At 37.6% G+C, this 20966-nt stretch overlaps 1 protein-coding gene across 1 annotated transcript in view; it reads left to right on the top strand.

Annotated features, from left to right (window-relative positions):
• Positions 1-9688, top strand: part of fat3a (FAT atypical cadherin 3a) — a 129191-nt gene extending 119503 nt beyond the window's left edge. Inside the window, exons 29-33 of the mRNA XM_088427661.1 lie at positions 751-864; positions 2752-2811; positions 4178-4213; positions 6701-7351; positions 7480-9688. Coding sequence (XP_088283787.1) covers positions 751-864; positions 2752-2811; positions 4178-4213; positions 6701-7332 — 842 coding nt within the window. The 3' untranslated portion in view covers positions 7333-7351; positions 7480-9688. The remainder of the gene's footprint in view (positions 1-750; positions 865-2751; positions 2812-4177; positions 4214-6700; positions 7352-7479) is intronic.
• Positions 9689-20966: the final 11278 nt, after the last annotated feature.

Below are 20966 nucleotides of genomic sequence, written 5' to 3' on the forward strand. Positions count from 1 at the left end.
GATGACACTCTGTGACTCTCTAACATCAGTGGCCACTTCCCTCTTAGAACATCCTTTTTGAAGCTTTGCAAAGAAGAGATGCTATTCTTGTCGTTTTAGATCAATGCTTCTCGACTACATTTTACCGGGGCCCCCTACAGGAAAGAGACAACTTTTTGCACCCCCCACTCGACGTGCTGACTATAAATAAGATTATTATCTATAAAAAAATGTATAAGTATACTTTAAATCTGAATCCTTTTTAACATTAACAAAAAAAGCAATACAAAACAACTTTCAACAACAATTAAGTATTTTTTTTACAGTGTTTGTACTGGTTATAGCTTAGTCTGAAACTGAAAAAAATAATGAAAAAAAAAAGAAAATTCTTTTTTTTTTGCAATTACACTTCACATGACAAAAACACCCCCCCCCTTTGAAAATAATCTGAATTTATTAGTTGTATATTATTACTGCTGTCAAACAATTATTGCTTTTACCTAACTAATCTCAAATTGTTCCATAATTATTTGGGAATTTAAAGAAACAAAAATCATCAGCAAAATCAAACCGATTTATACCGATTTTTAACGTTTTGATTGGCTATTTACTGGCTCAAGCTATATTTATGCATTAATTTATGGACCATTGCTTTTATTCGTTTTCTATTCAAACGGTTTTCACTTACACTCCTAAGAATGAAATGTTAAAAGAAGACATGTCTCATTCTGAATTTGTAAAAATTCCCCATCCTGTGTCCTCTCTTTGCAGGTAAGATGGTAGATATGGCAGAGGAAGTAAATTGTCTCTCAGGGAGCAACAAGGGCAGTAATTCAGAGGTCCAGTCACTGAGCTCCTTTCAGTCGGACTCCTGTGATGACAATGGTGAGATTCACTCTCTCTCCTTCTCTCCTTTTACACTGCTTTGCCAGTAATACAGCCTGAATCTCAAATATCCCTTGAGTTTCAGCTCTGGTAATGTCGGCGTTCTAAAATATTTTTGCTTGTTTGGTAAGACTGGGACAGCGTTCACATTGAAATGCAAATACAAATGCTTTCCATAAACAGGGGTTTCATACATTGGTGAAATGTTTGGTTAACAATACAAGGCGATACAAAGACCTCATGTCTCACGTGTGCGTGCATGAGGAGAATGAGGATGAAAGAATGGAGGGGACAAGACAATACGGGTGAATTATCAATGAGAAGAGAAGGAGGAATGGAAACATTTACTGGCTTCCCTTGTGTTACTTCCACAGCCAACCGCGTCTCATACATTATTTTGTGGAGCCGCGGCTCACATAAAACACCTTCGTCGAGCGCGCAGCCACAGAATGAGTTCTCCAATGCATGCAGTTTGTCCTTTTAGCTTTATTGACTCCGGCATAGCAATGCTTTTTAGGTAGCGTTTGACACAGACAATGCCATTCCTCCACGCTTGAAACCGACCATAAAGTTCCGAACCATAACAAGGAAGTATTGTTTTGATTAATGGAAAAGTTGTGTTGTTGATCGTTTTCTATTCTAATCATTTGGCAGAAAAAGCAATAGGATGCGCGTTAGGTCTGTCTTACTGTAATATAATGTGAGTGATATCAGTTGTTATCCTCAGGTATGTGTCGCCTTTGCCATAATGACCATGTATGGTATTGTCACCTTTTTGCCATTGGTATTTTATGGTAATAATAATAATAATAATATAATATTATATAAAGGTGCCAGAGAAGTGAAAATGATCACCAAATGCTTACTACAGCACATAGTAATCAGTGTAAACCATAATAAAACAGACATATATAGCACATATTACCAATATATTTACGCAGGACTAGTTTGTTAATTCATGAGAATTAGGTTTAGTTTCCGAGTCTAGTTGTGGTAATCTTGATTTTCATATAACAGTACTGTGATCCAGATTCTCCTCTTCACGCTACAATATAACGTCATTCAATGACTCCATTTTCATGTTGTGTTCTGGTGCTTGGAGGTGCCCTAATAGTCTTTGTAAAAGGTTCACGTGTTAATTCTGTTGTTCCTTTCAGACTGCAGCAATGACAGGCAGCAATGTCCGAACATATACATCATTCAGCTGATATTATATGTTATGACCTTTATACCTATATACGGTGCTTGAGAAATTGGTTCACACTCAACATCCGAAGCTAGAATACAGTAATCATTCTACAAAGGGGTTCCACAGACTTTCTGGGCCCTTTCCAAAGCACAATATAGTTGTTGTGAAAGTCAGCCGCACCTTCTGCAGATGAGGGTTTTTAATGTTTCACAATGTCTTACTGTATATGTTGTGCAGCCTTTGTCTGGAGCTTTGCACATGTCTTTGTGTCTTGGTTTGATTGCATTGCATTGTTTCCATGACACTGCTTCCTCAACAGCCAATTTTTTGACCGGGTATGATTTGGAAATGTCAACATCATAGCCCATTAATTAAAGACGTTCACTTTGCACCGTTCCTTTTGACATTTCAAGCCGATTTGATTTTTCCAGGTGTATTGCTTTGCACACATACTCCTTTAGGATTTTCTTTGATCCCATGCCTTTGACTTTTCATTTGAAATGTTTAGTTTGCTGCATGCTTGTTTGATAGGGTTGTTCATTTGTCATATGTAAAAGTTTGGGCGAACTCTTTAGGTTTCAATGAATCTTCTGTTCAGGCAGCGATGGCAACCGATGGGATTTTGAGTGAATGTCCTAAACCATCACCATGAATTACTGTCTTTCAAAACCTCCTCTCTGCTTTTTTTTTTCCAAAAGCCTCCATAGTGACCGTCATTCGACTGGTCAATGACGCTGTCGACACAATTGAAAGTGAAGGTACCATGTCTCATCCATTTTACATCTCACCCCTGACTGTTCCGCTCGTTTCCTTTCTCAGAGCTGTTTCTTTGGAATGCAGTTTCAGGAAATCACAATTGGAGATGACGAATACGTCACGGCACCCAAAGCTTTAACTCTCATTACAAGTCCTTTTAAATTAGAAGGTAGTGGCTATGACTCAGGAAAAATCTCTCCTCACGATGCATTTCTTAGGCCCTCAGCCTTAGGGGAAGTCACAGAACAACGCCTTATCCTTGTCCGCTCAAGTTAAGCCCAATAAAGAATCATTTAATCACGAGAGTCTTTGAGACCGGCAAGATTTGAAAGAAATCAAACTCGCATGCTCCTGGATACTGACAAAAATCACACTCAATTGACTTGCAAGCCTGAAGAATATATCTTAAAAAACATTTATTTGATGAAATAGTCTGCGGTTTCTTTGACAACTTGCCCTGCTGGCTTTTACCGCAGGCAGTCGATTTATTTTAGAGAGTCTTACAGATTTTCATTCGAAAAGATGATGATTTATTCTTCCAGACTGAAGTATGCAGGGCAAGAATCGTTTATCGACATAACTACTACGTGCTGTAACTGACTAGGCTTTTGGAGGCCAGTTATAACCTCATAATCTGGAAATGTTCTTAGTGTTAATTTTTCTTTGACTTTGGGCCTATAGTTGGATATGGCTGTTATGTGAGTTCAAATGATGGATGCAATTTGGGGGAGAAAAAAAATCATTGGGTTTATTTTTATCCGTCATAGGCCATTGAAATTAAGCACTACATTGCGAAAAAAAAAAAAAAGAACAATTGAACTTAACTGTTTTACAGTAAATTTACTGAACCATGCAGTTTGAAGGCACCCTTATGGTTGTTGTTATATCCATTCTATCAAATATTATGATTACATTATTATGATATGATATATTATGATTATATTATTACATTATATGTAATAAGAATACTACTCAGACCCCCTCAAAGTACAAACTGTTACAAACATTGAGAGGATTGGTTGTCAATTTTGGATTGGTCCATAAAGATAAGCTCCATTCATAACAGTGACTGACAGTGAAAATAAATTTGTGCACATTTATTCAGATCCTCACTTACATTTCATGTGTTCTTCCCTGGTACATATACCTCCCAATGAGAAAGTTATGGAGATAACATTTTTGATTTATTTGTAATTAAGGTAACGCTATACCTACAAATATTTAGTGTTCTTACCTACCAAATAAATTACTATGAAATACAGCATATAGAGAGTGTAAAAACAGCATTAAGACTTATGCATTATACACTGCAACAATTTAGTCACAGATTTACTAAAACTTCTCATATGTTATTCTTCCATCTGACAGTGTCAGTCATGGACCAAAGTCAAACCTACAACAGAGGTGAAAACATCTATCTATCTATCTATCTATCTATCTATCTATCTATCTATCTATCTATCTATCTATCTATCTATCTATCTATCTATCTATCTATCTATCTATCTATCTATCTATCTATCTATCTATCTTTCTCTCTCTCTCTCTCTCTCTCTCTCTCTCTCTCTCTCTCTCTCTCTCTCTCTCTCTCTCTCTATTTGCAAGGAGTAGACTTCAACTTGGGCTGTAAATTTGTCTTAGCCCAATGATGACTACTGACAAAACAGATTCATATTTAATGGCATGCTATCAATCCATCCGTGACAACATTATGTTTGGGGCAAAATGAGATGACCTACTTTGCAATAAGTTTGTTGCAAGCATCTGACCTTTTCTCTAGGACTAGCATCAGGCTAACATTTCAATTTGAGTAAAGTACACAATTGCTTCATTAATCAACGGCGGTAGGAAAGAGACAGAACTAGTTAGGTTGCAATTTCGTAACTTTGGAGCCTCCATCTTCACTCACCTTTGTGTAGTGGAACCAATTAAGTGCTGCAACATTCAAAAGTACACGTTCTTGTGCTGAAATCAACCAATTCCCATCATCCCAAAAAGCAAAAAAAAAAAAGCATGCTCCAGAATTAGATCACGTGGAAGCCTGATTGGCTAACGCACGTCGCCAGGCAGTGATTTTTTTCAAATTAGTCTACTCCTTGTATCTTTTTATCTATAAATACACAGATGGTCTTTTGTCATTGATAAATTCATGCCACTCCTCCGAGCCCTGTCCCCTCTTCCCTTGATTTGTTGGCTTGGCAGCAGAGGAGAATCACTCATTTGTCATCCTTCTTCCTATCCAACGCCCTTCTTGCTTGTCCCCGGACTTATTCTACTCTATTTACTGGCATGCACTTTGGAGTCGTTCCTCCATCCCAGTGATTGTGCAAGTTTGATGATGTGAAAAGTCCACTTTTTCAATCCCCATGCAATTGTGTTCTGATTTGGTGCATGGTGTTGTTTTTGACTGTTGTTGTTGTTTTTAATCATTCTCACATTTTTTTAACCATGCAATCACATTTTATTTGCTCAATTGTTCAATTACTTTTCGTCCCATTATATACAGTTAAAGCAGTCATTCTCAAACAGGGATGTGATGCGTTTCCTGCTAGTGGGCGTGACACGGAATAGCTGTCACTTTTGCTGTACGAAGTGTAATTTCACATCCCGCTGCATCAGGTGGTGATGTGGCGCTTTTATTGTCAAACTCGGTGTGGGAGTTATAAACTTTTTATTTTGCTGTAAACTTTTTTTTCTGAATCATGTTAATGACTAATACAATATAGAAAAAAAAAACTATTTAATACCTTAAATGTATTATTATTTATTTTATTTTTTCAGCACAGTTCAGTTGGTCAATAATGTTCTAGTTTCAATATGGATTGATGCAGTTTTATGCACGTAGTTATTTTTTTTCTGTTTCAGACTAATCTGTAACCTGTATAAATCCTGTAAAAAGTCAACATTTGTTGAAATGTTGATTTATATTGCTTTTTTTCCCTTTGTAAATGTAAAGTATACAAATGTAGGTATTGTTGACACTTATTTGTAGTAATGTCAGCGAGCGGGGGGTGCAAAATGTTTCATTAATAATTTAGAAGCACTGTTTTAAAGGCTGTAAAACTGCTCACTTTAAACCTAATACACTTTTATCAATCAGGCATTAACAGTTTCCCATACTTTTTCAGTTTAAATGCTCAAAAGTTTCCGCCTTTGTTAAAAAAAAAAATAGGCAAAAAAATTCCACAAATAAAAATTGTGTGAACTAGTGAGACCGTAATTGAAGTGAAGGAACACTGTACTTATGATTTTTACCAGACCCTATAAAATATTTGCTTCCTGATCTTTGAGAGGGCATCCAATTGTCAAATGTGTGATTATACGACTGCATCATCAATCAAGAGGACATTTTACCAAATATTATACAGCTCTCTAGATTGTCCAAAGGTTGAAAGCAGTGATGGGAAAATGAAGCTTCATGAATCACTTTTGACATTTTTTTGGCAGGGAATATTGTTTACAATTCCATCGAATTAAGCTTTCTTTTCACTCAAAGAACACCATATTGAGGAGTAAAAAAAAAAAAAAAAATCACAAGTCATTCATGAGGCTTCATTCTCTCCATTAGTTTAAAGTATATGTTTTTCAATATGTCTTCAATATGTTTTTCAATAGGCATGTTGTGACTGTGCTTCTTAACGGCTTCTTTTGTGCATGCCGCAGCAGTTGTGAAACGCCGTGTTATTTTGTGCAAGCGCTTGTCATGTAATTGACCTTCACCACCTTTTTCTTTGATGCAACTGCTTGTGTGTGACGCATCGTACGCATACCCAAGGCATGTGCACAGCAAAGCTTTACAATGCGGGGAGGGGATGTTTGCAGTGACTACTATCCCGCGCGGAACCTTCACATTCGTTCTTGTCACTAATCGTGTCCTCTCCTGCTGTCCAGCTTATCACTGGGACACATCAGACTGGATGCCAAACAGCAAACTGTCAGACATTGAAGAGGCGCCAAGCTATGAAGCTCCTCCTGGAGGCATTCCAGTGGGCACAGCAGCACGACTTGGAGGAAGCACTCGCGAGTTAGAGTCAGACTACTATCTGGGGGGTTACGACGTTGACAGCGACTACCCCCCTCCCCATGATGATGAGTTCTTTAGCCAAGACCAGTTGCCTCCCCCGTTGCCCGTTGGAGAGGACTATGCGGAGCCGCACGGCGCGCTCCCTGCCAACGCGCCGGCTTCCAAGGAGAGCACCTTGAGTTCCGCTGACGCCGGACATCAGCATGGTAGGCCTAATTTCCACCCCAGTCAATACCTGCCCCCCCATCAGCTTCCGATGGGGGAGGCAGCGCACGGGGACTTGAGTACGCCGGCCAGCGGGGTTACCTCAAAAACCGGGGACAACGGTGACTCTGCGTCTCTAAATATGCGGCTGTCGATCGGAGCGTCGTCGGCGTCGGACGTGTCGGCCCCCTGCGGGCCGGATGACTCTGAACGCGGCAGCAATTTCGACAGTATGGACGACCTGCGTCGAGGGGTGACCATTATTACCGAGTCCCAGCAACAAACAGAGGTGTGATTGATCGAAGGACACGGCGGTAGGTGCTTTTGAAGAAGTTCTATCGAACGAATAAAGCAACAATGATAACATTGTTACAACCCATCCGTCGTATCTCTGCATTGTACCACAGCCATTGAAAAAGTCATTTCTTTTCTTGATTTGCAGAAAAGAAGTGTCCTTTTTGATTCAGCAGGGAGTCATCTGAAATTGTCAAAAGAACTGGCTAGAGAATGTGCATGGGAGACTAAATCACAAGTGATGAAAATTACACTTGTTATGGAGAATTGCAGAAAAACAGAAGGGACAATAATGTAAGTGAAACGTTTGTTTGAGTTCCTGCTGACTCACAGATGCCAAAGGAGTACTTCTTTCAAGAAACACACAAATCCTCCCCGACTACTGCCTTCCTATGTTTCCTTTTTGCACAATTTCAAGTGCTTTGTACAGTCTTTGTATTGTGAATTGACTCATAATAAGATGGGGGGGGGGGTGATTTTTCTAAAAGACTTGTATTTTATTTCCTGTGGAATGTGCCCCCTTCAACCATGACCAGTATTGTATGAAAGCTAAGGGCTGCTGTTGTTGCTAATATACTTTCAGGTGGTTCCTGTTATTTGGGGAGCACGCCTTGAGATTCTTCTTCTAAAACACAATGTCAGACTTGTGGATAATAACATTTGAGTCAGCCAAGGTTTTTGTCAAAGACAACTCACAAAACTTTTACCAATGTATTCTATCTACCAGTATCCGTGTCCAAAATTTGTCTCGGAAATTTGAGGTGATGGGAATGGCGTTTATATAGCTGCACACATACAGGGTACAGGATAAAATTTCAGTTCATTGCGGTGGCTGTGCAACACATCAAGCTCAGACACTCAAAGGACCGATTTTAACCCAGCAATGGACCGACCGGTTTTGATTTTTTCAAAGTTCTCGCTAACCAGCACTTCATTGTAGCAACTGATCACACCGAAACTTTTCAAAGTTAAATTGATGAAAATGGAATAGTCACAATAATGTTCATGTTGCTGTCAGAGACTGAGGCAAATAAACCATAGAAATGCTCACATTCATTATTTATTAATCCAGTGACACAAAGATAAAATAATGCACATAGTGTGGTAGCCATGACAACGGTTTTTGGCCACAATGTTTGAGCAAACTTTTATTTTATTCAGTGAATGCAAGTCCAATTGGCATAAAATAGTTTCTCATGTGATTGTTCACACATCGCTGGAGAAGCACCACAAAGAGTATCAAACAAACAAAACGTTGATACAGAAAAGGAAAATGTTCTAAAAGCAATTTAGAATCAGTTTACAGTGTGAAATGAAATTCCATATACTGTATGTTAGCAACCACAGGCCCTCTAAGCTTCAGTAATTCTGTTTCATGAAATTGCTTTGTTTACTTTATGGTGCACAACTGATGTAATGTTGTTTTGTCAAGCTGTTTATGAAATGTGTCACATTCATGAATTCTAAACCTTGGCCGCAATACTGATATCATTCTTATTTATAAATTAAACACACTAAATAAAAGAAAACAATGACAGTGCAACTGGTAAACGAAATGTGTGGACGAAAATCGCTGTCAATGTCGATAAATTGTATTCATTCGTTCAGTGTGTTACCCGTATCGGCTTCACAGCCTTGTAGTGATGGGAAAATGAAGCTTCAAGATGCTTCATGACTCAGATGTTATATTTTTCATCTCTTCTAGATTGGTACTCAGTTCAACATAGGACTAAAAGCACACTGAGAGTCCATTTTTTTCAACACCTTACTTTAAACCAACTGTGCCATTTCGAAAAGTCCAAAAATACAACAGCTGTTTCATGAAGCAGTTGAAGCCTCATTTTCCCACCACTACGACCTTAACAGCATTTCAGTTTGTACATTCGCCCGCAAGAAACGGAAGTGTATTTAGGTCCTGATATTCGCTGACCAAATCAAGCATAAGGCTCATTTTTCTTTGTAAAAGAAGTGTTTGTGTTCAAAATTTTGTACAGTGTACATAACTATGTCATTATAATTAAGATTTTATAGGTATGGAATTGTAAGTATTGTTTTTCAAGAGAATGTTGGAGAAAGAGGAGATTAATAACAGTTATTTTCATTTTTCACTACCACACTTGTACTGAATTAATTCCACATGAATGCACTATTATTGATGAATAGTGTTCAATTGAAACAAAAAAAACGAAGAACTTTTGCATTTCAGTCATTTGAATGAATTGACTGAATTGTATTTGTGATTTGTTGGTTTTTCGAGACCATCAAAATATCCACGTTATCTGCAGAAAATGTACAATGTGTTTCTTTTTTCATTTCTTATTTTCTATTGCAAAAAATAAAGTGGTTCTTGCTCATGGCATCATCTTGCAATTCTGAGAATATGATGTATATACATATATATACATAAATGATATGTTTTCACAAAATAAGATATTAAAACATTCTAATTCTATACTTAATTCCCTTTTAACCGATCTAAAATACTCGTACATTAAGGAGCAGTTTGAATGTAGCCAAGTTTTGAGAAAAATGCGTTTAAAATATTGGCATGTTCATTTGTGCACATCGCCTTCTAATCCCTTATTTTTGTTCACTTTGATTACAATTTTAACCTTTTGGCTGCTGAGAAATAAAAATCGAGACCTTGAGGTTTTTGTAGGAATCCCAATTTCCATTGAAAAAATACAAAAAATGTCATCAATAATTCAAAACTAAGCTCTATGACATGCGACAGTGCATTTTATTTATATATATATATATATATATATATATATATATATATATATATATATATATATATATATATATATATATATATATATATATATATATATATATATATATATATATATATATATATATATATATATATATATATATATATATCCTTAATCTCCCAGGTTCTCCAAAGTGTTTGATTACCTCCGTAAGAGTGCAAGAAATCCAAAGGTAACTAGTTCATGCTTCTGAGACCTCTAAGCTAATTGTCTTTTGTTAGACTCCTGCAACATGTCTTAATGGATTCACCAGATGGTCCAGAACACTGCTATTCAAGTGAAGCTTTAACAATAGAAAGGATCAAATTCTCCATCTTGTTTTCAGTTCTAGTTTTACTTCATTACCTCCATGGAAACAAAAGAACAAAGACTTTTTCCTTCTCTTGGCTTGACCGTAATTGTTTCATCTCTTTCATCAGTTGTGGTTCACTAAAGTTTTGCTCACTGAGTCACGGTTGGAAAATTTTGATAAAGGTGGGCATACACCTCACCATTTGAACTGGTTTTAAACGTGACTTAGAATGAGCAGCCACCTCATGTTCATGGCTGCCCAACATTGAACATAAAAAAACGTATACCATAAACAGGGAAGTCAAGTGATGTGTCAAAAAAACTTAAATATCAGCACAAAATAGATTTTAAAACAACTCATAATCCATTGGATGAAACATATACTGTATTAGTACAGACAAGGTCAGAGTAAAAAAACACTCACAGAAGCAATCAAATGAAGTTTTAAACCGAGGCTGGAGAGCCATTTTAAAAGGCGCTAATAGCTGTTATGGTGTCAGGCAGTAGTGCTGAATGTGTCCGACAAAATTTGTAGAAACGTATAGCAAGCAGTTGTAAAGTGCAAGCAAACAACATGGCTTGCATTTTGTTTCATGAATTGCTGACTGTGGGTGGTATGGTAAACAATGTCTTCTCAGTTGCAAGGGGCTGGCCAGCAATATGTTACTTTGAAATATGTTACTCTATAATGGCGGCCGTTTTGATGAAGGGGTAATCTATTTCTAAAAAAGTAAAAAATCAGAATACATTTATTTATTTATTTATAAATATTATTCATCAATTTACCACATCACTTTGTAACTCCCCAAACTAGCCAAATGTACATAAAAAAACACGTCTTCAGAGATTGTATTTACAAATATTGTATTTTGATCACTGTAGTGAGCCTTAAGGCCTAGATACACCACACTGACATTGGCCAAATGTGACCAAGCATGATGGAATGAAATCAATGTGTTATGAAGTCAACTTCAAAATGAACACACCAAATAATACATTGTCGGCGTGATGGGAAAATGAAGCCTCATTAACCACAAAATGTTTGTATTCCTTTATATTATGCTGTTGGTTTAAAGATAAAGGATATTACAATGGAAACGCATGAAATTGTCTTTGCATTTTAAAGCCAAGAGTGCAAAAACAAGTGATTCATGATGCTTATTCGCCGATAGCGACACAGACGACAATTCAATAGTCGTATCAGGCTCTTATTTTGAAGTTGTCCTCTGCAGACGTTGCCATCCCATTCTTCATACGCTGACTAAGTACACTAAGAAGTCAATTACACAACTATTATGGTATGGCAATTAATTCATTCGATAAGGCGCATCAAGCAGCAACGAAGGGACCACGTAATGAACTCAAGATAACCAAAAAAAGATAAATGTAAAGGATAATTTCTGGCTTTGTTGTAGTGATATGATACCAATATTCACTGTAGTATCGATTGTGTCAATACTTGAATCGTTCTAATGCCGCCCCGGGGTTGTGAGGTTTCCCAGTTGAGAGTGAACTCACCAACCTTGGTGTGTTGAAGAAGGCCCTTGTCTAAAAAGTCAAAGTAGATGCTGGCTTTGTTATACGTGTGTGAAATTGTGTCTCACTGTTTCAAAAAAAACCCACACACAATCCCACAGAAGCAATATCGCACAATTCACACCCAAACATGACTCACTGCGGTCTTCACAAGAAATGATCCTGTTGAGGGCACAGCGCAACTGACCATATCAAACTATGACTTGCACTCCTCATGTTGGTTGAAGCACACTCAAGCCACCAGACACCATATTGCAGTTTCTCAGGGAGAAATCCGGATTCTCATTTCTTTTTCATTTCCGGCACCGTAGCTTCTTCTTCTTCTTCGTCTTTCAGTATTTTCTGGTTCTACAATATTCATTCAATGGGGTGCCCATAGCACCCTTCATATTCCAGAGGATCACTTAACACAACACACCCTAACAGTCTTTTTGCCATTGCCTAAGAGGTTTTCAGCAAAGGTCAATTGCTCTCATCAGTAATCTTTAAAGCGTGTCACGTAATCGCTGATATCTACACATATATAGTGTATATGTGTTTTAAAGGAACGCAAAGTCGACATTCACAGGTTAACGCCCCCGCCAGTTTTTGCTTTACCGTCTCTCGTTCCTCTTGCACACACACAATTAACATACGTATACACACAAGAAGGCTGTGGCCAAGGTTAATCTCATGCACATTTCATTTCACCCCGACGTAAGTACAACATGCTCTGCTGCTAATGTGGTTAGAATGATTTATGGAGATCATGCATTGAATAATTCAAGAGCAATAACACTATCATGAGAGTAAGGTAATATATATTCATACAGTTGCTCTCTTGTTTTTACCGAGATTAAGTGCGCCTAACCTTGAGTTTGTCAGTCTCCTGAGCTGATCAAGTGTTGATTAGTGATAAGTGTGATTTCTGTGATTGAGAGATGTACATTTTGCATTTCGTCAAGCTAAAATGATAGACACCCTTAAAAGATTTAAGCAGTAATTGAGGTGGATCATTTTGTCTCCGCTCTGTGTGTATTATGTTTCAAGATGTGTGTGGATGTGTGTGTCTGTGACAGATAGATGGCGTAGGACTGTTTTTTTTTTTTTTTAATTTCACACTGACTGATATTGTCAGAAGCAGAATTGACTTGCGCAAGCACACTGTTGAATTATGGGAAAAGATGCTGAACTGAAATCATGCATGACAGACATTATAATAAAATACAAATAAAGTTTGATTTGTTAATGTTTCAGCATATTAGTTTATTGTAGGTTTTTAAAAAGGCTTTTCTCCCCACATGTTTTTACTAAATCTTGGCATTTATGGGAAAAAAATGCTGTACTTTTCTTCACATTATTTCTACCAATACATTCAAACTTACTTGAATTTTTCAGTTGCATATTTCTGTACTGTATCAGCCAGGGTAGCCGTGCTTAATGTGGATAAAAAATAGTTGTTGGTACACCCGTATTTTATGGTTGCCAGGTAAATTAGGCAGTGGGTAACAGTAAATCATTAGGTTCTTTAATAAATACATCTGTAATATATAATAGGTAAAACTAAGTAAATAAGTAATAATAAATAAATACATTCTGCTTGAGTTTGAAATGTCCTACTGCATTTTGAATGCACCTCATGTCCACATTGGCGGACATGAGATTTGTGCCCTATCCTGCAATGACTACTTAAATAACTAGCATTTATTTTCCTTGGAGGTGAGTGATGGTTAAATAAAGTAATGCAACCTCATGAGCCACATTTGATATTTTTTTGCTATTCTAAATTGCACTCTTGGTTTAAAAATGCTGTAGATATTGAATTCATTTCCATTGCACTAACTTTCATCTTTAAATCTGCAGAGCGAGATTGGAGTAGAAAAAAAATGTGATTTATGGGGCATCATTTTCCCATAACTAGGAATAAGTAGTCAGTTTGTCAATGACTACATAATCAACATGTGCCACATAATGTGTGAATCCAATGTATTACCTTTTTTTGTTTGTTCGCCAGATGCAATCTCTGCATCTCTTTTTCTCCATAGAGTCTTGTCAAAGTACATAATTTACATCGTAGGGAGTTTGCAGCACTCTGTAGTGGCCCTGAAAAGATCAAACGTTATTTATTCAAGTCACTGTGAGGAACAAGAACAACCCCGCAGTTGTGAATCTCATTTACTTTGGCAACATTGTCGTAAACCATGACCATGATGAACGCGCATTTGTCGACAGCATGCGGATTATGTTCCTGTGGTTCAACGACTTTGACAGATCATCAGCGAGGTAAATCAATACATATGGGTTTTACTGCATGGGGCTTGGACTCATCCAAATCCTGAGTCATCATCCGTGTTTACAGCAACATATAACTTCCGAATCAGAGCTGAATCGTTACTTCTTGTACCAGTAACAAAAATAAAACTTCACCCAGCAAGAGAGTACAAGGGTGCATTTTGACTGTCACGTTTCCCTCAAGGAGAAGATGTTCACTAAAGTTTAAAATGACTAAATTTAATCAGGACGCTTTACTCTCGATCATTCAAATTTGAGTATGAGGTTATACGGTACTCTTCGGGTCAGAAAAGTTGTGAGTCGCGTGTGCGGAACTCAAGTTATTGTACTCTGACACCGTTAACTGAAGTGTGTTTTATTTTTCTCCAAGCATAAATTATAACCATGGATTTTGAGACCAAAAAGAGAGCAGCGCCATCAATTTCTCTTACAAGCTTGACATACATTCATACAACAAATACAAATAGTGTAGGAGCCACTTATAGAAATTAAAATCTTCATTTTTGCACATTTTTTTAGCGTGCAGGAGGAAGCCGGAGTGCCTGGAGAGAAACCACATGGGCTCAGGGAGAACATGCAAACTCGAGTCCCTTAACTGTGAGGCGAACGTGCTAACCGCTCACCCACCGATCCGCCGATTCTAAATTATTGATGGGAAAATGAGGCCTCGTGAACCATTTGTGATTTTTTTTTTTTTTTAATTTAAATGGTGCTCTGGATTTAAATAGATTAGTGCTGTACAGTACAGTGGTAATTCATTAAATTTGAATTGTGTTTTTAAACAAAGAGTTTTAACCACAATGAATACAGACCAACAGCGATGGGTCAATGATGCTTCATGTTAAATCAAGAGCACAATTAGCCAATGTTTGTAAACTTCTCTTCTATCAAAAAGAAATAATCAGGGATGACTGTTTTTTGAAATACATTAAATCAAGTCAAATTTATTCATACAACCCTTATTTAAAGAATCTAAAACAGCTTCACAAGTGCACAAGAAGTCCTGTGAACAAAGTTCCCACAAGGGCAAGGAAAAACTTTAAAAAACTCCACCTGAGGAAAATGAGGAACTTTGAAGAGGCCACAGGCAGGAGCAGGCCCTCTTCCAGGCATGGATTGGATGCCGAGTGGTAAGAGTTAACATGCAAAACATTGCACAGGACTCAACAACGATGCATTTTTTACCTCCCCAAAATGTTGAAATTCCAAAAATCCATTAGTCCTGTGCAAAACAAAGTCTACATACATACTCTATACATCACATAAATCCCATTGTTAAATGTCCTAAAATATTTTTTTCATGATTATTGGTTGATAATGACGCACGAATTTTGTTTGATCAGAGGAAAAGTCTCTCAGGTCTCTGTGGCGAATCCCCAAGACTCCTGCTGATTGTATTTTATCTGCAGCTCCACTAATCATGTGTCTCTTGCTTTAGGATACGATCGAACTTCTCTCTGTCTCTCCATCAGAGATGTTCTTTCATTATGTTTTTTTCATTAAGGCTGTGTGTGCCTCTGCTATCACTCTCTGCAATATGTGAAGCTGCTGACATCATCCACATTCTTCCTGCCGCTGTATATTTTTGACATGCCAGCATGTTTGCACGCATAGTAATTGTATCACAATGTTTACAAATTCCCGACACATGTGACATTGTAAATGCAATGTACTGTAGGTTATGCCGTTCTCAAATGCGGCCTATGCAGTGCATATAAAAAGGCTACGCACCCCAACTGGTTCATGAGGTTTCATTTTTCCGTCACTAGTTGAAATGGGTGTCATACCTGAGACGGAATATTTTCCATTTGTTAAATTTAAGGAGGAAATTGAGAAGGAAAAGGATGAGATATTTCGTCTCATCCGTCATTGTTGTTTTGGATCGGTTTCAGGATGACAAGTGGTCTGAGTCGCATTTGAAAAAAAATCGGATCCGTATCATTCAAACTGCCTTTTAAAGATCAGATTGGGAAAAAAAAAATTGAACTATCCCTTCATGCTGCTGTCTGGCTGCAGCCTAGGAAAGACTGAAGACGCATGACAAAAGATCAGATGTTGATCGATTTCAGGATGACATACCCAAGTGGTCTGGGTCGTATTTGAAAAAATCAGATCCGTGTCATTCAAACTGTCATTAAAAGAAAAGATCAAATTGGGGGAAAAAATCAGAATTGAGTCCATTTACACTGTTATCTGAACGTAGCCTTAGAAAGGCAAAGTCATGGGGATGTGGCTGCATTTAGAAGTACACTAAATAAACATCGAATAAAGTTCACCTAATGTCATTGGCTTTTCCTGACAGTTCCCGCATCTTTTGCTGTTTTTACACCCTATTTTCCAAGGACCCCCATTTGTTACTTTCCAGCTATCCTGAAGTTTAGAAAATAAAAATTGCAAATTGCACGCCCAAATGATGTTGTTGCCAATCATTTTGTAAACAACAGCATTATAAAATAAAGCCTTGTTGGCTTCATCGCCTTGTTTGCAAAGCGATTGTAGAAACAAACGCATTTTGGTAAATTTCAAAATTATTAAAGTTTTTCAAATATATTAAACTGGTTGAAGTGGTTGCTTTATTGAAGAGTAATAAATAGTTTCACAATTTAATATAAAATAAAATGAACTTAACACAAATATATATATTTTTTATTAATAACCCAAATTATTTCAGGGACTCCCGGGGGTCCGCAGACCTCATTTTGAGAACCAGTGCCCTAGACAACAGCAAAGAGAAAATCCACATTGCAGTCGCAATCGATGTGGCTAGGTGAAGGGATTTCTTTTTAAGACATTACAAAGGTTACAGGTCAAACTAATGTTGGAAAATGTTTTGAATTTATCTTATTCGCATCTTCTATCAGACAGTATATCACAAAAGGCTGGAAGCAAACAGGGTAGTGCAGAACTCTGATTTCCAATTTTATTTCCACACCACATTTTGCCCATAAAAATGTTCTGTAATGTAATGGCCTTGTGAGACTTGCGGGCACTTGTTGTGAATATGTGGAATTTGGCAGTCTTAGAGTGTGTTGTGGTTCTCACTTGGCTGTCTGATGAGCACGGCTTCATAGTGCAAGCATCTATCTTAAAATATGTTCATAGGGTGGACCAAATCAAGCTAACGAGAACGCAGACAAGAAAAGGAGATGCCAGGGGAACAGAAATATGAATCTTAGGAACATGAATGAAACCACACAAAACAAAAACCCATATAACAACAAAAAAGCAACAACCAAACCCCTCAAAAAACAAATTATGACATGGCTTTTGTCACAGATAATGAGCCAAATTGACAAACCAACACAGAATTTATGTGGAATTTCATATCAAAACATAAAGGTTTCATGTCATCTATGACATCATTTCTAATGATAACAATAACAGTATTGCCGTCCCTAATTTTGTTTCTACAATGATTCAAAGGGTTTGCTCATGTATGTTCTTGTCATATCCTCTGCCAAATATCCAAACACACTAGTCTAGACTCGCCATGGCATGGAAATGAAAATGTGCCACTTTTTATTCTGAGCACATATGCACCTGTCTACCGAAAGAGGGCCCAGACTACTGTGTTATTGTGCTATTAGTAACAAAGTGTAGACCTCAGAGTTATCTTACATGCAGGTCATACTTTAGCTCGGACGTATGGATGGAAGATCTGAGTTTATTGGACTTTTTCATTATTGATGACTCCCTTTCGGTTCTTTGTTTCTGAGGAAGACCATTCTCTGTTCATTAGTTCATCCGTGAAAAGCCTTTTGACATTCAAGCTCATTGGGTTAGCTCTGAGTGCCTTGCTAAATCACTTGCTATGCACTTACACTTTGCGAGCTCAGTAAATTACCTAACACATTCTTTTCCTTTTCACCATTTGCCTTACCTCCAATCTTTTACTCTGCACACACACAAACATGCATGCACGCTTGAAAACGCTCAAAAACACACTGGTCAGGTCCACTAGAAAGTAGACAGTTACAGTTTTTTATTTTAGGCCTCACCACAGTATAGTTGTAATACGTCAACATGTAATTAAAGTGTGGACATTGTTTATTTGAGAGGACCATATTTAACTACTGGACTATTATCAATCAGGAGGTGAGAAATCAAGTTAAGACACTACGCCATGCAATTCATAGTTTATGCCCCCTTCCAGTGTTTAATTCAATCATGAAGAGTCCTAGCATTATTAGTATTAGCACAATAGCGAGATATTAGAAAGTAAAACAATTTTTGAGAACAAGCAATTTATGACTGGGTTTCTGCCTTATGGTACTGTAATTTGCTATATGAATGAAGCAAAGCATGTGTATAAGACATGGCAGGGATTTTTCAGCCTCAGTGACACAATTTGGCAGTGAAAAACCTTGGCTTGAGCAGTATAAGGTGGCCGCTTGAATCCTAAATATGGGCCAGAAATATAAAAACTGGGAATGGTTTCTTTCTAGCTTGCTGCTGGTCGTGTGTCTAGAGATATGCTTTGCCTCACTATGACATTTCTCCCTCAGCAAAGACATTGAATATGCAAGGTTAGTGCTTCTTCCATATGGTGGAATATAACCGTGTAAAGAATTTCCCATTAGTTTGACAGCTCGTAGCTTGTAGCACATATTTAACACAGAGGGGAGAAAAGTGCAATTACTTGAGAAGGTAAGACAAAAGAGGAATAGTGTTCATCCCGAATGGATCTGAATGAATCACGAAACACTGACTTTTCAGGTGACTAAGTCAAAATAGTTCATTGTGAATTCTCTTTTCAATCGAAGCATCAATCTGAGATAGACATCACAATTTTCAAACTTTTTCATCATGTGTTGCTTTCATACATCTTAGTGTCGGTGGAGTTGTTCTTTTCACTTTCCACTTTAGCAGGTAAATAATGAATGCTCTATGGGTTTTCGGTCTGACATTTGACTGGCCGTCCACTTATTTCTTCCGATGTGCACAATTGTTGTCTGAAAGAGTTTGTTTTGGGTCAAAATGTTGCTACATGATGACATGATACTGATTAGTAAAAATGAAATGTTTTAGTCTGAAAATTTCCGATTTTTTCATGTTGAATCAGTAAAAACATTGACTTTTTCTGTTACTTTGTCGCTGTGTGATTATTGTTCTAATCCATATTATGTTAAAAACGACTCAATTTAGCATATTGAATTGCAGTTCCTCTGTCACGATCACATGCCTAGAATTTAATGCAGAGCCAAAAAATACAAAAAGCAAATATGACATTTTTAGGTAGGATAACAACATGAACAGTAAAATGTCTGAAAATGTTCAAAAACCTTGAAAAAATTTGCAAGTAAAATTGCAAAGATCTTCTGACGTTATGACGGTTGGCGGTCTCTTCCAATATCTTCCCTTGTTGTTTCAATCATCATAGACTTGAATTTACAATTGATTTTTGTTAGTCTGAATGACAATCTAAGGACTATTTACAATGTTCACTTAACCTAACTTGCATGTTTTTGTAAAGCGGGAGGAAAACAGAGTACCTGCAAAAAACTCACATAGGCATGGGGAGAACATGCAAACTCCACACAAATACCCCAGAACCTACATTCAAACCCTACACCACTGAACTGTGAGACAGATGTCCTAATCAGCTGCCCAATGAAAAGTCCAAGAGGAAAATGCTCCAAGATTTTGTGAGAGTGCAAGTGGAAGAAATCTCACAAACTGACTGCATGGCAACTCACTCTGGAACGAAAACAGCAATGAATCAAATAATCAACATGCCATGGAGGAACAACACAAGCAGGACACAAATGCGCCTTTGGCTGGGAAAAGACAATATCTCAAAATCCACCTGGGCTAAAAAAAGCGCTTAGTAGAGATCAGCAAGCTGCCTCACAACCTTCACTACTTCTTCAGAGATTGAGTATAGCCCGGCAGCAGGACCTTCACTACAGTCCAAAGGGTATCAGAACCCCAGATGAAGCCAAACTACACATGGATCCACCAATGGACAAGGGACCTGAGCCCGTCCAGCCAAGGACAACAGTAGAGAGGAAGTTATATGGGTGAAAACCTCAAATCATGTGGCCTAACCCCTGCTAAGAAAGGGAGTAGAAAACAAACCTCCACAGACCTTGTCCATCTCAAAAAATGTCAAAAAATGTGTGGAAAAAAACTGCTTTGAACCAGTTAGTCTATTTTTGTTTCCGCAATGTCAACGATGTGTGCTCTTTGACCGTCTTGGATTTAATAGAAATGATGGGAGTCGCTAAGATGTCTATATCAGCATTGAATAAGTGATTTGTGTCAATATTGTACGGAAACGGAGATGTCCTACGATTTGGGTTTAGTCTCACTGTTTGGGTTTGTTTCTCTTTGTTCAGTTAAGTCTAACGGGACTTTTGACAAAAGGGTTGCTAAAATAATTGAACCCACATCTGTCTAAAGTCTTTACAGAGACACACTGAGGTCAAATCGAATATGGTCATAAGGAATATCCAATCACGCACAGACTAAAGAAATCAATAGAAATTGAATGCTGAACAGGAAGCCTTCTGACCACAAAGATTTGCCATTCTTTTCTTAGCACGATAATCAAAATGCACTTTCCTTTTGCCCCGTTCCCACGCCAGTTCATAGCTGAGTGCTTTGCGCATTCAGGTGCAGCTTTTATCGTTTATAAGACTGTTTTTATACATGGACACGAGAAATGACTTAATAGAACACATAAATGGCTTCAAAAAAAAAAAACGTGCCATTTTTCACAGTTAAAGTTTGCATTTTGGAACCTGTTTCCTCTACAGTT

The sequence above is a fragment of the Hippichthys cyanospilos genome, chromosome 11, assembly GCF_059441005.1.
Source record: "Hippichthys cyanospilos isolate Australia breed blue-spotted pipefish chromosome 11, RoL_Hcya_1.0, whole genome shotgun sequence".
Classification (NCBI taxonomy): Eukaryota; Metazoa; Chordata; class Actinopteri; order Syngnathiformes; family Syngnathidae; genus Hippichthys; species Hippichthys cyanospilos.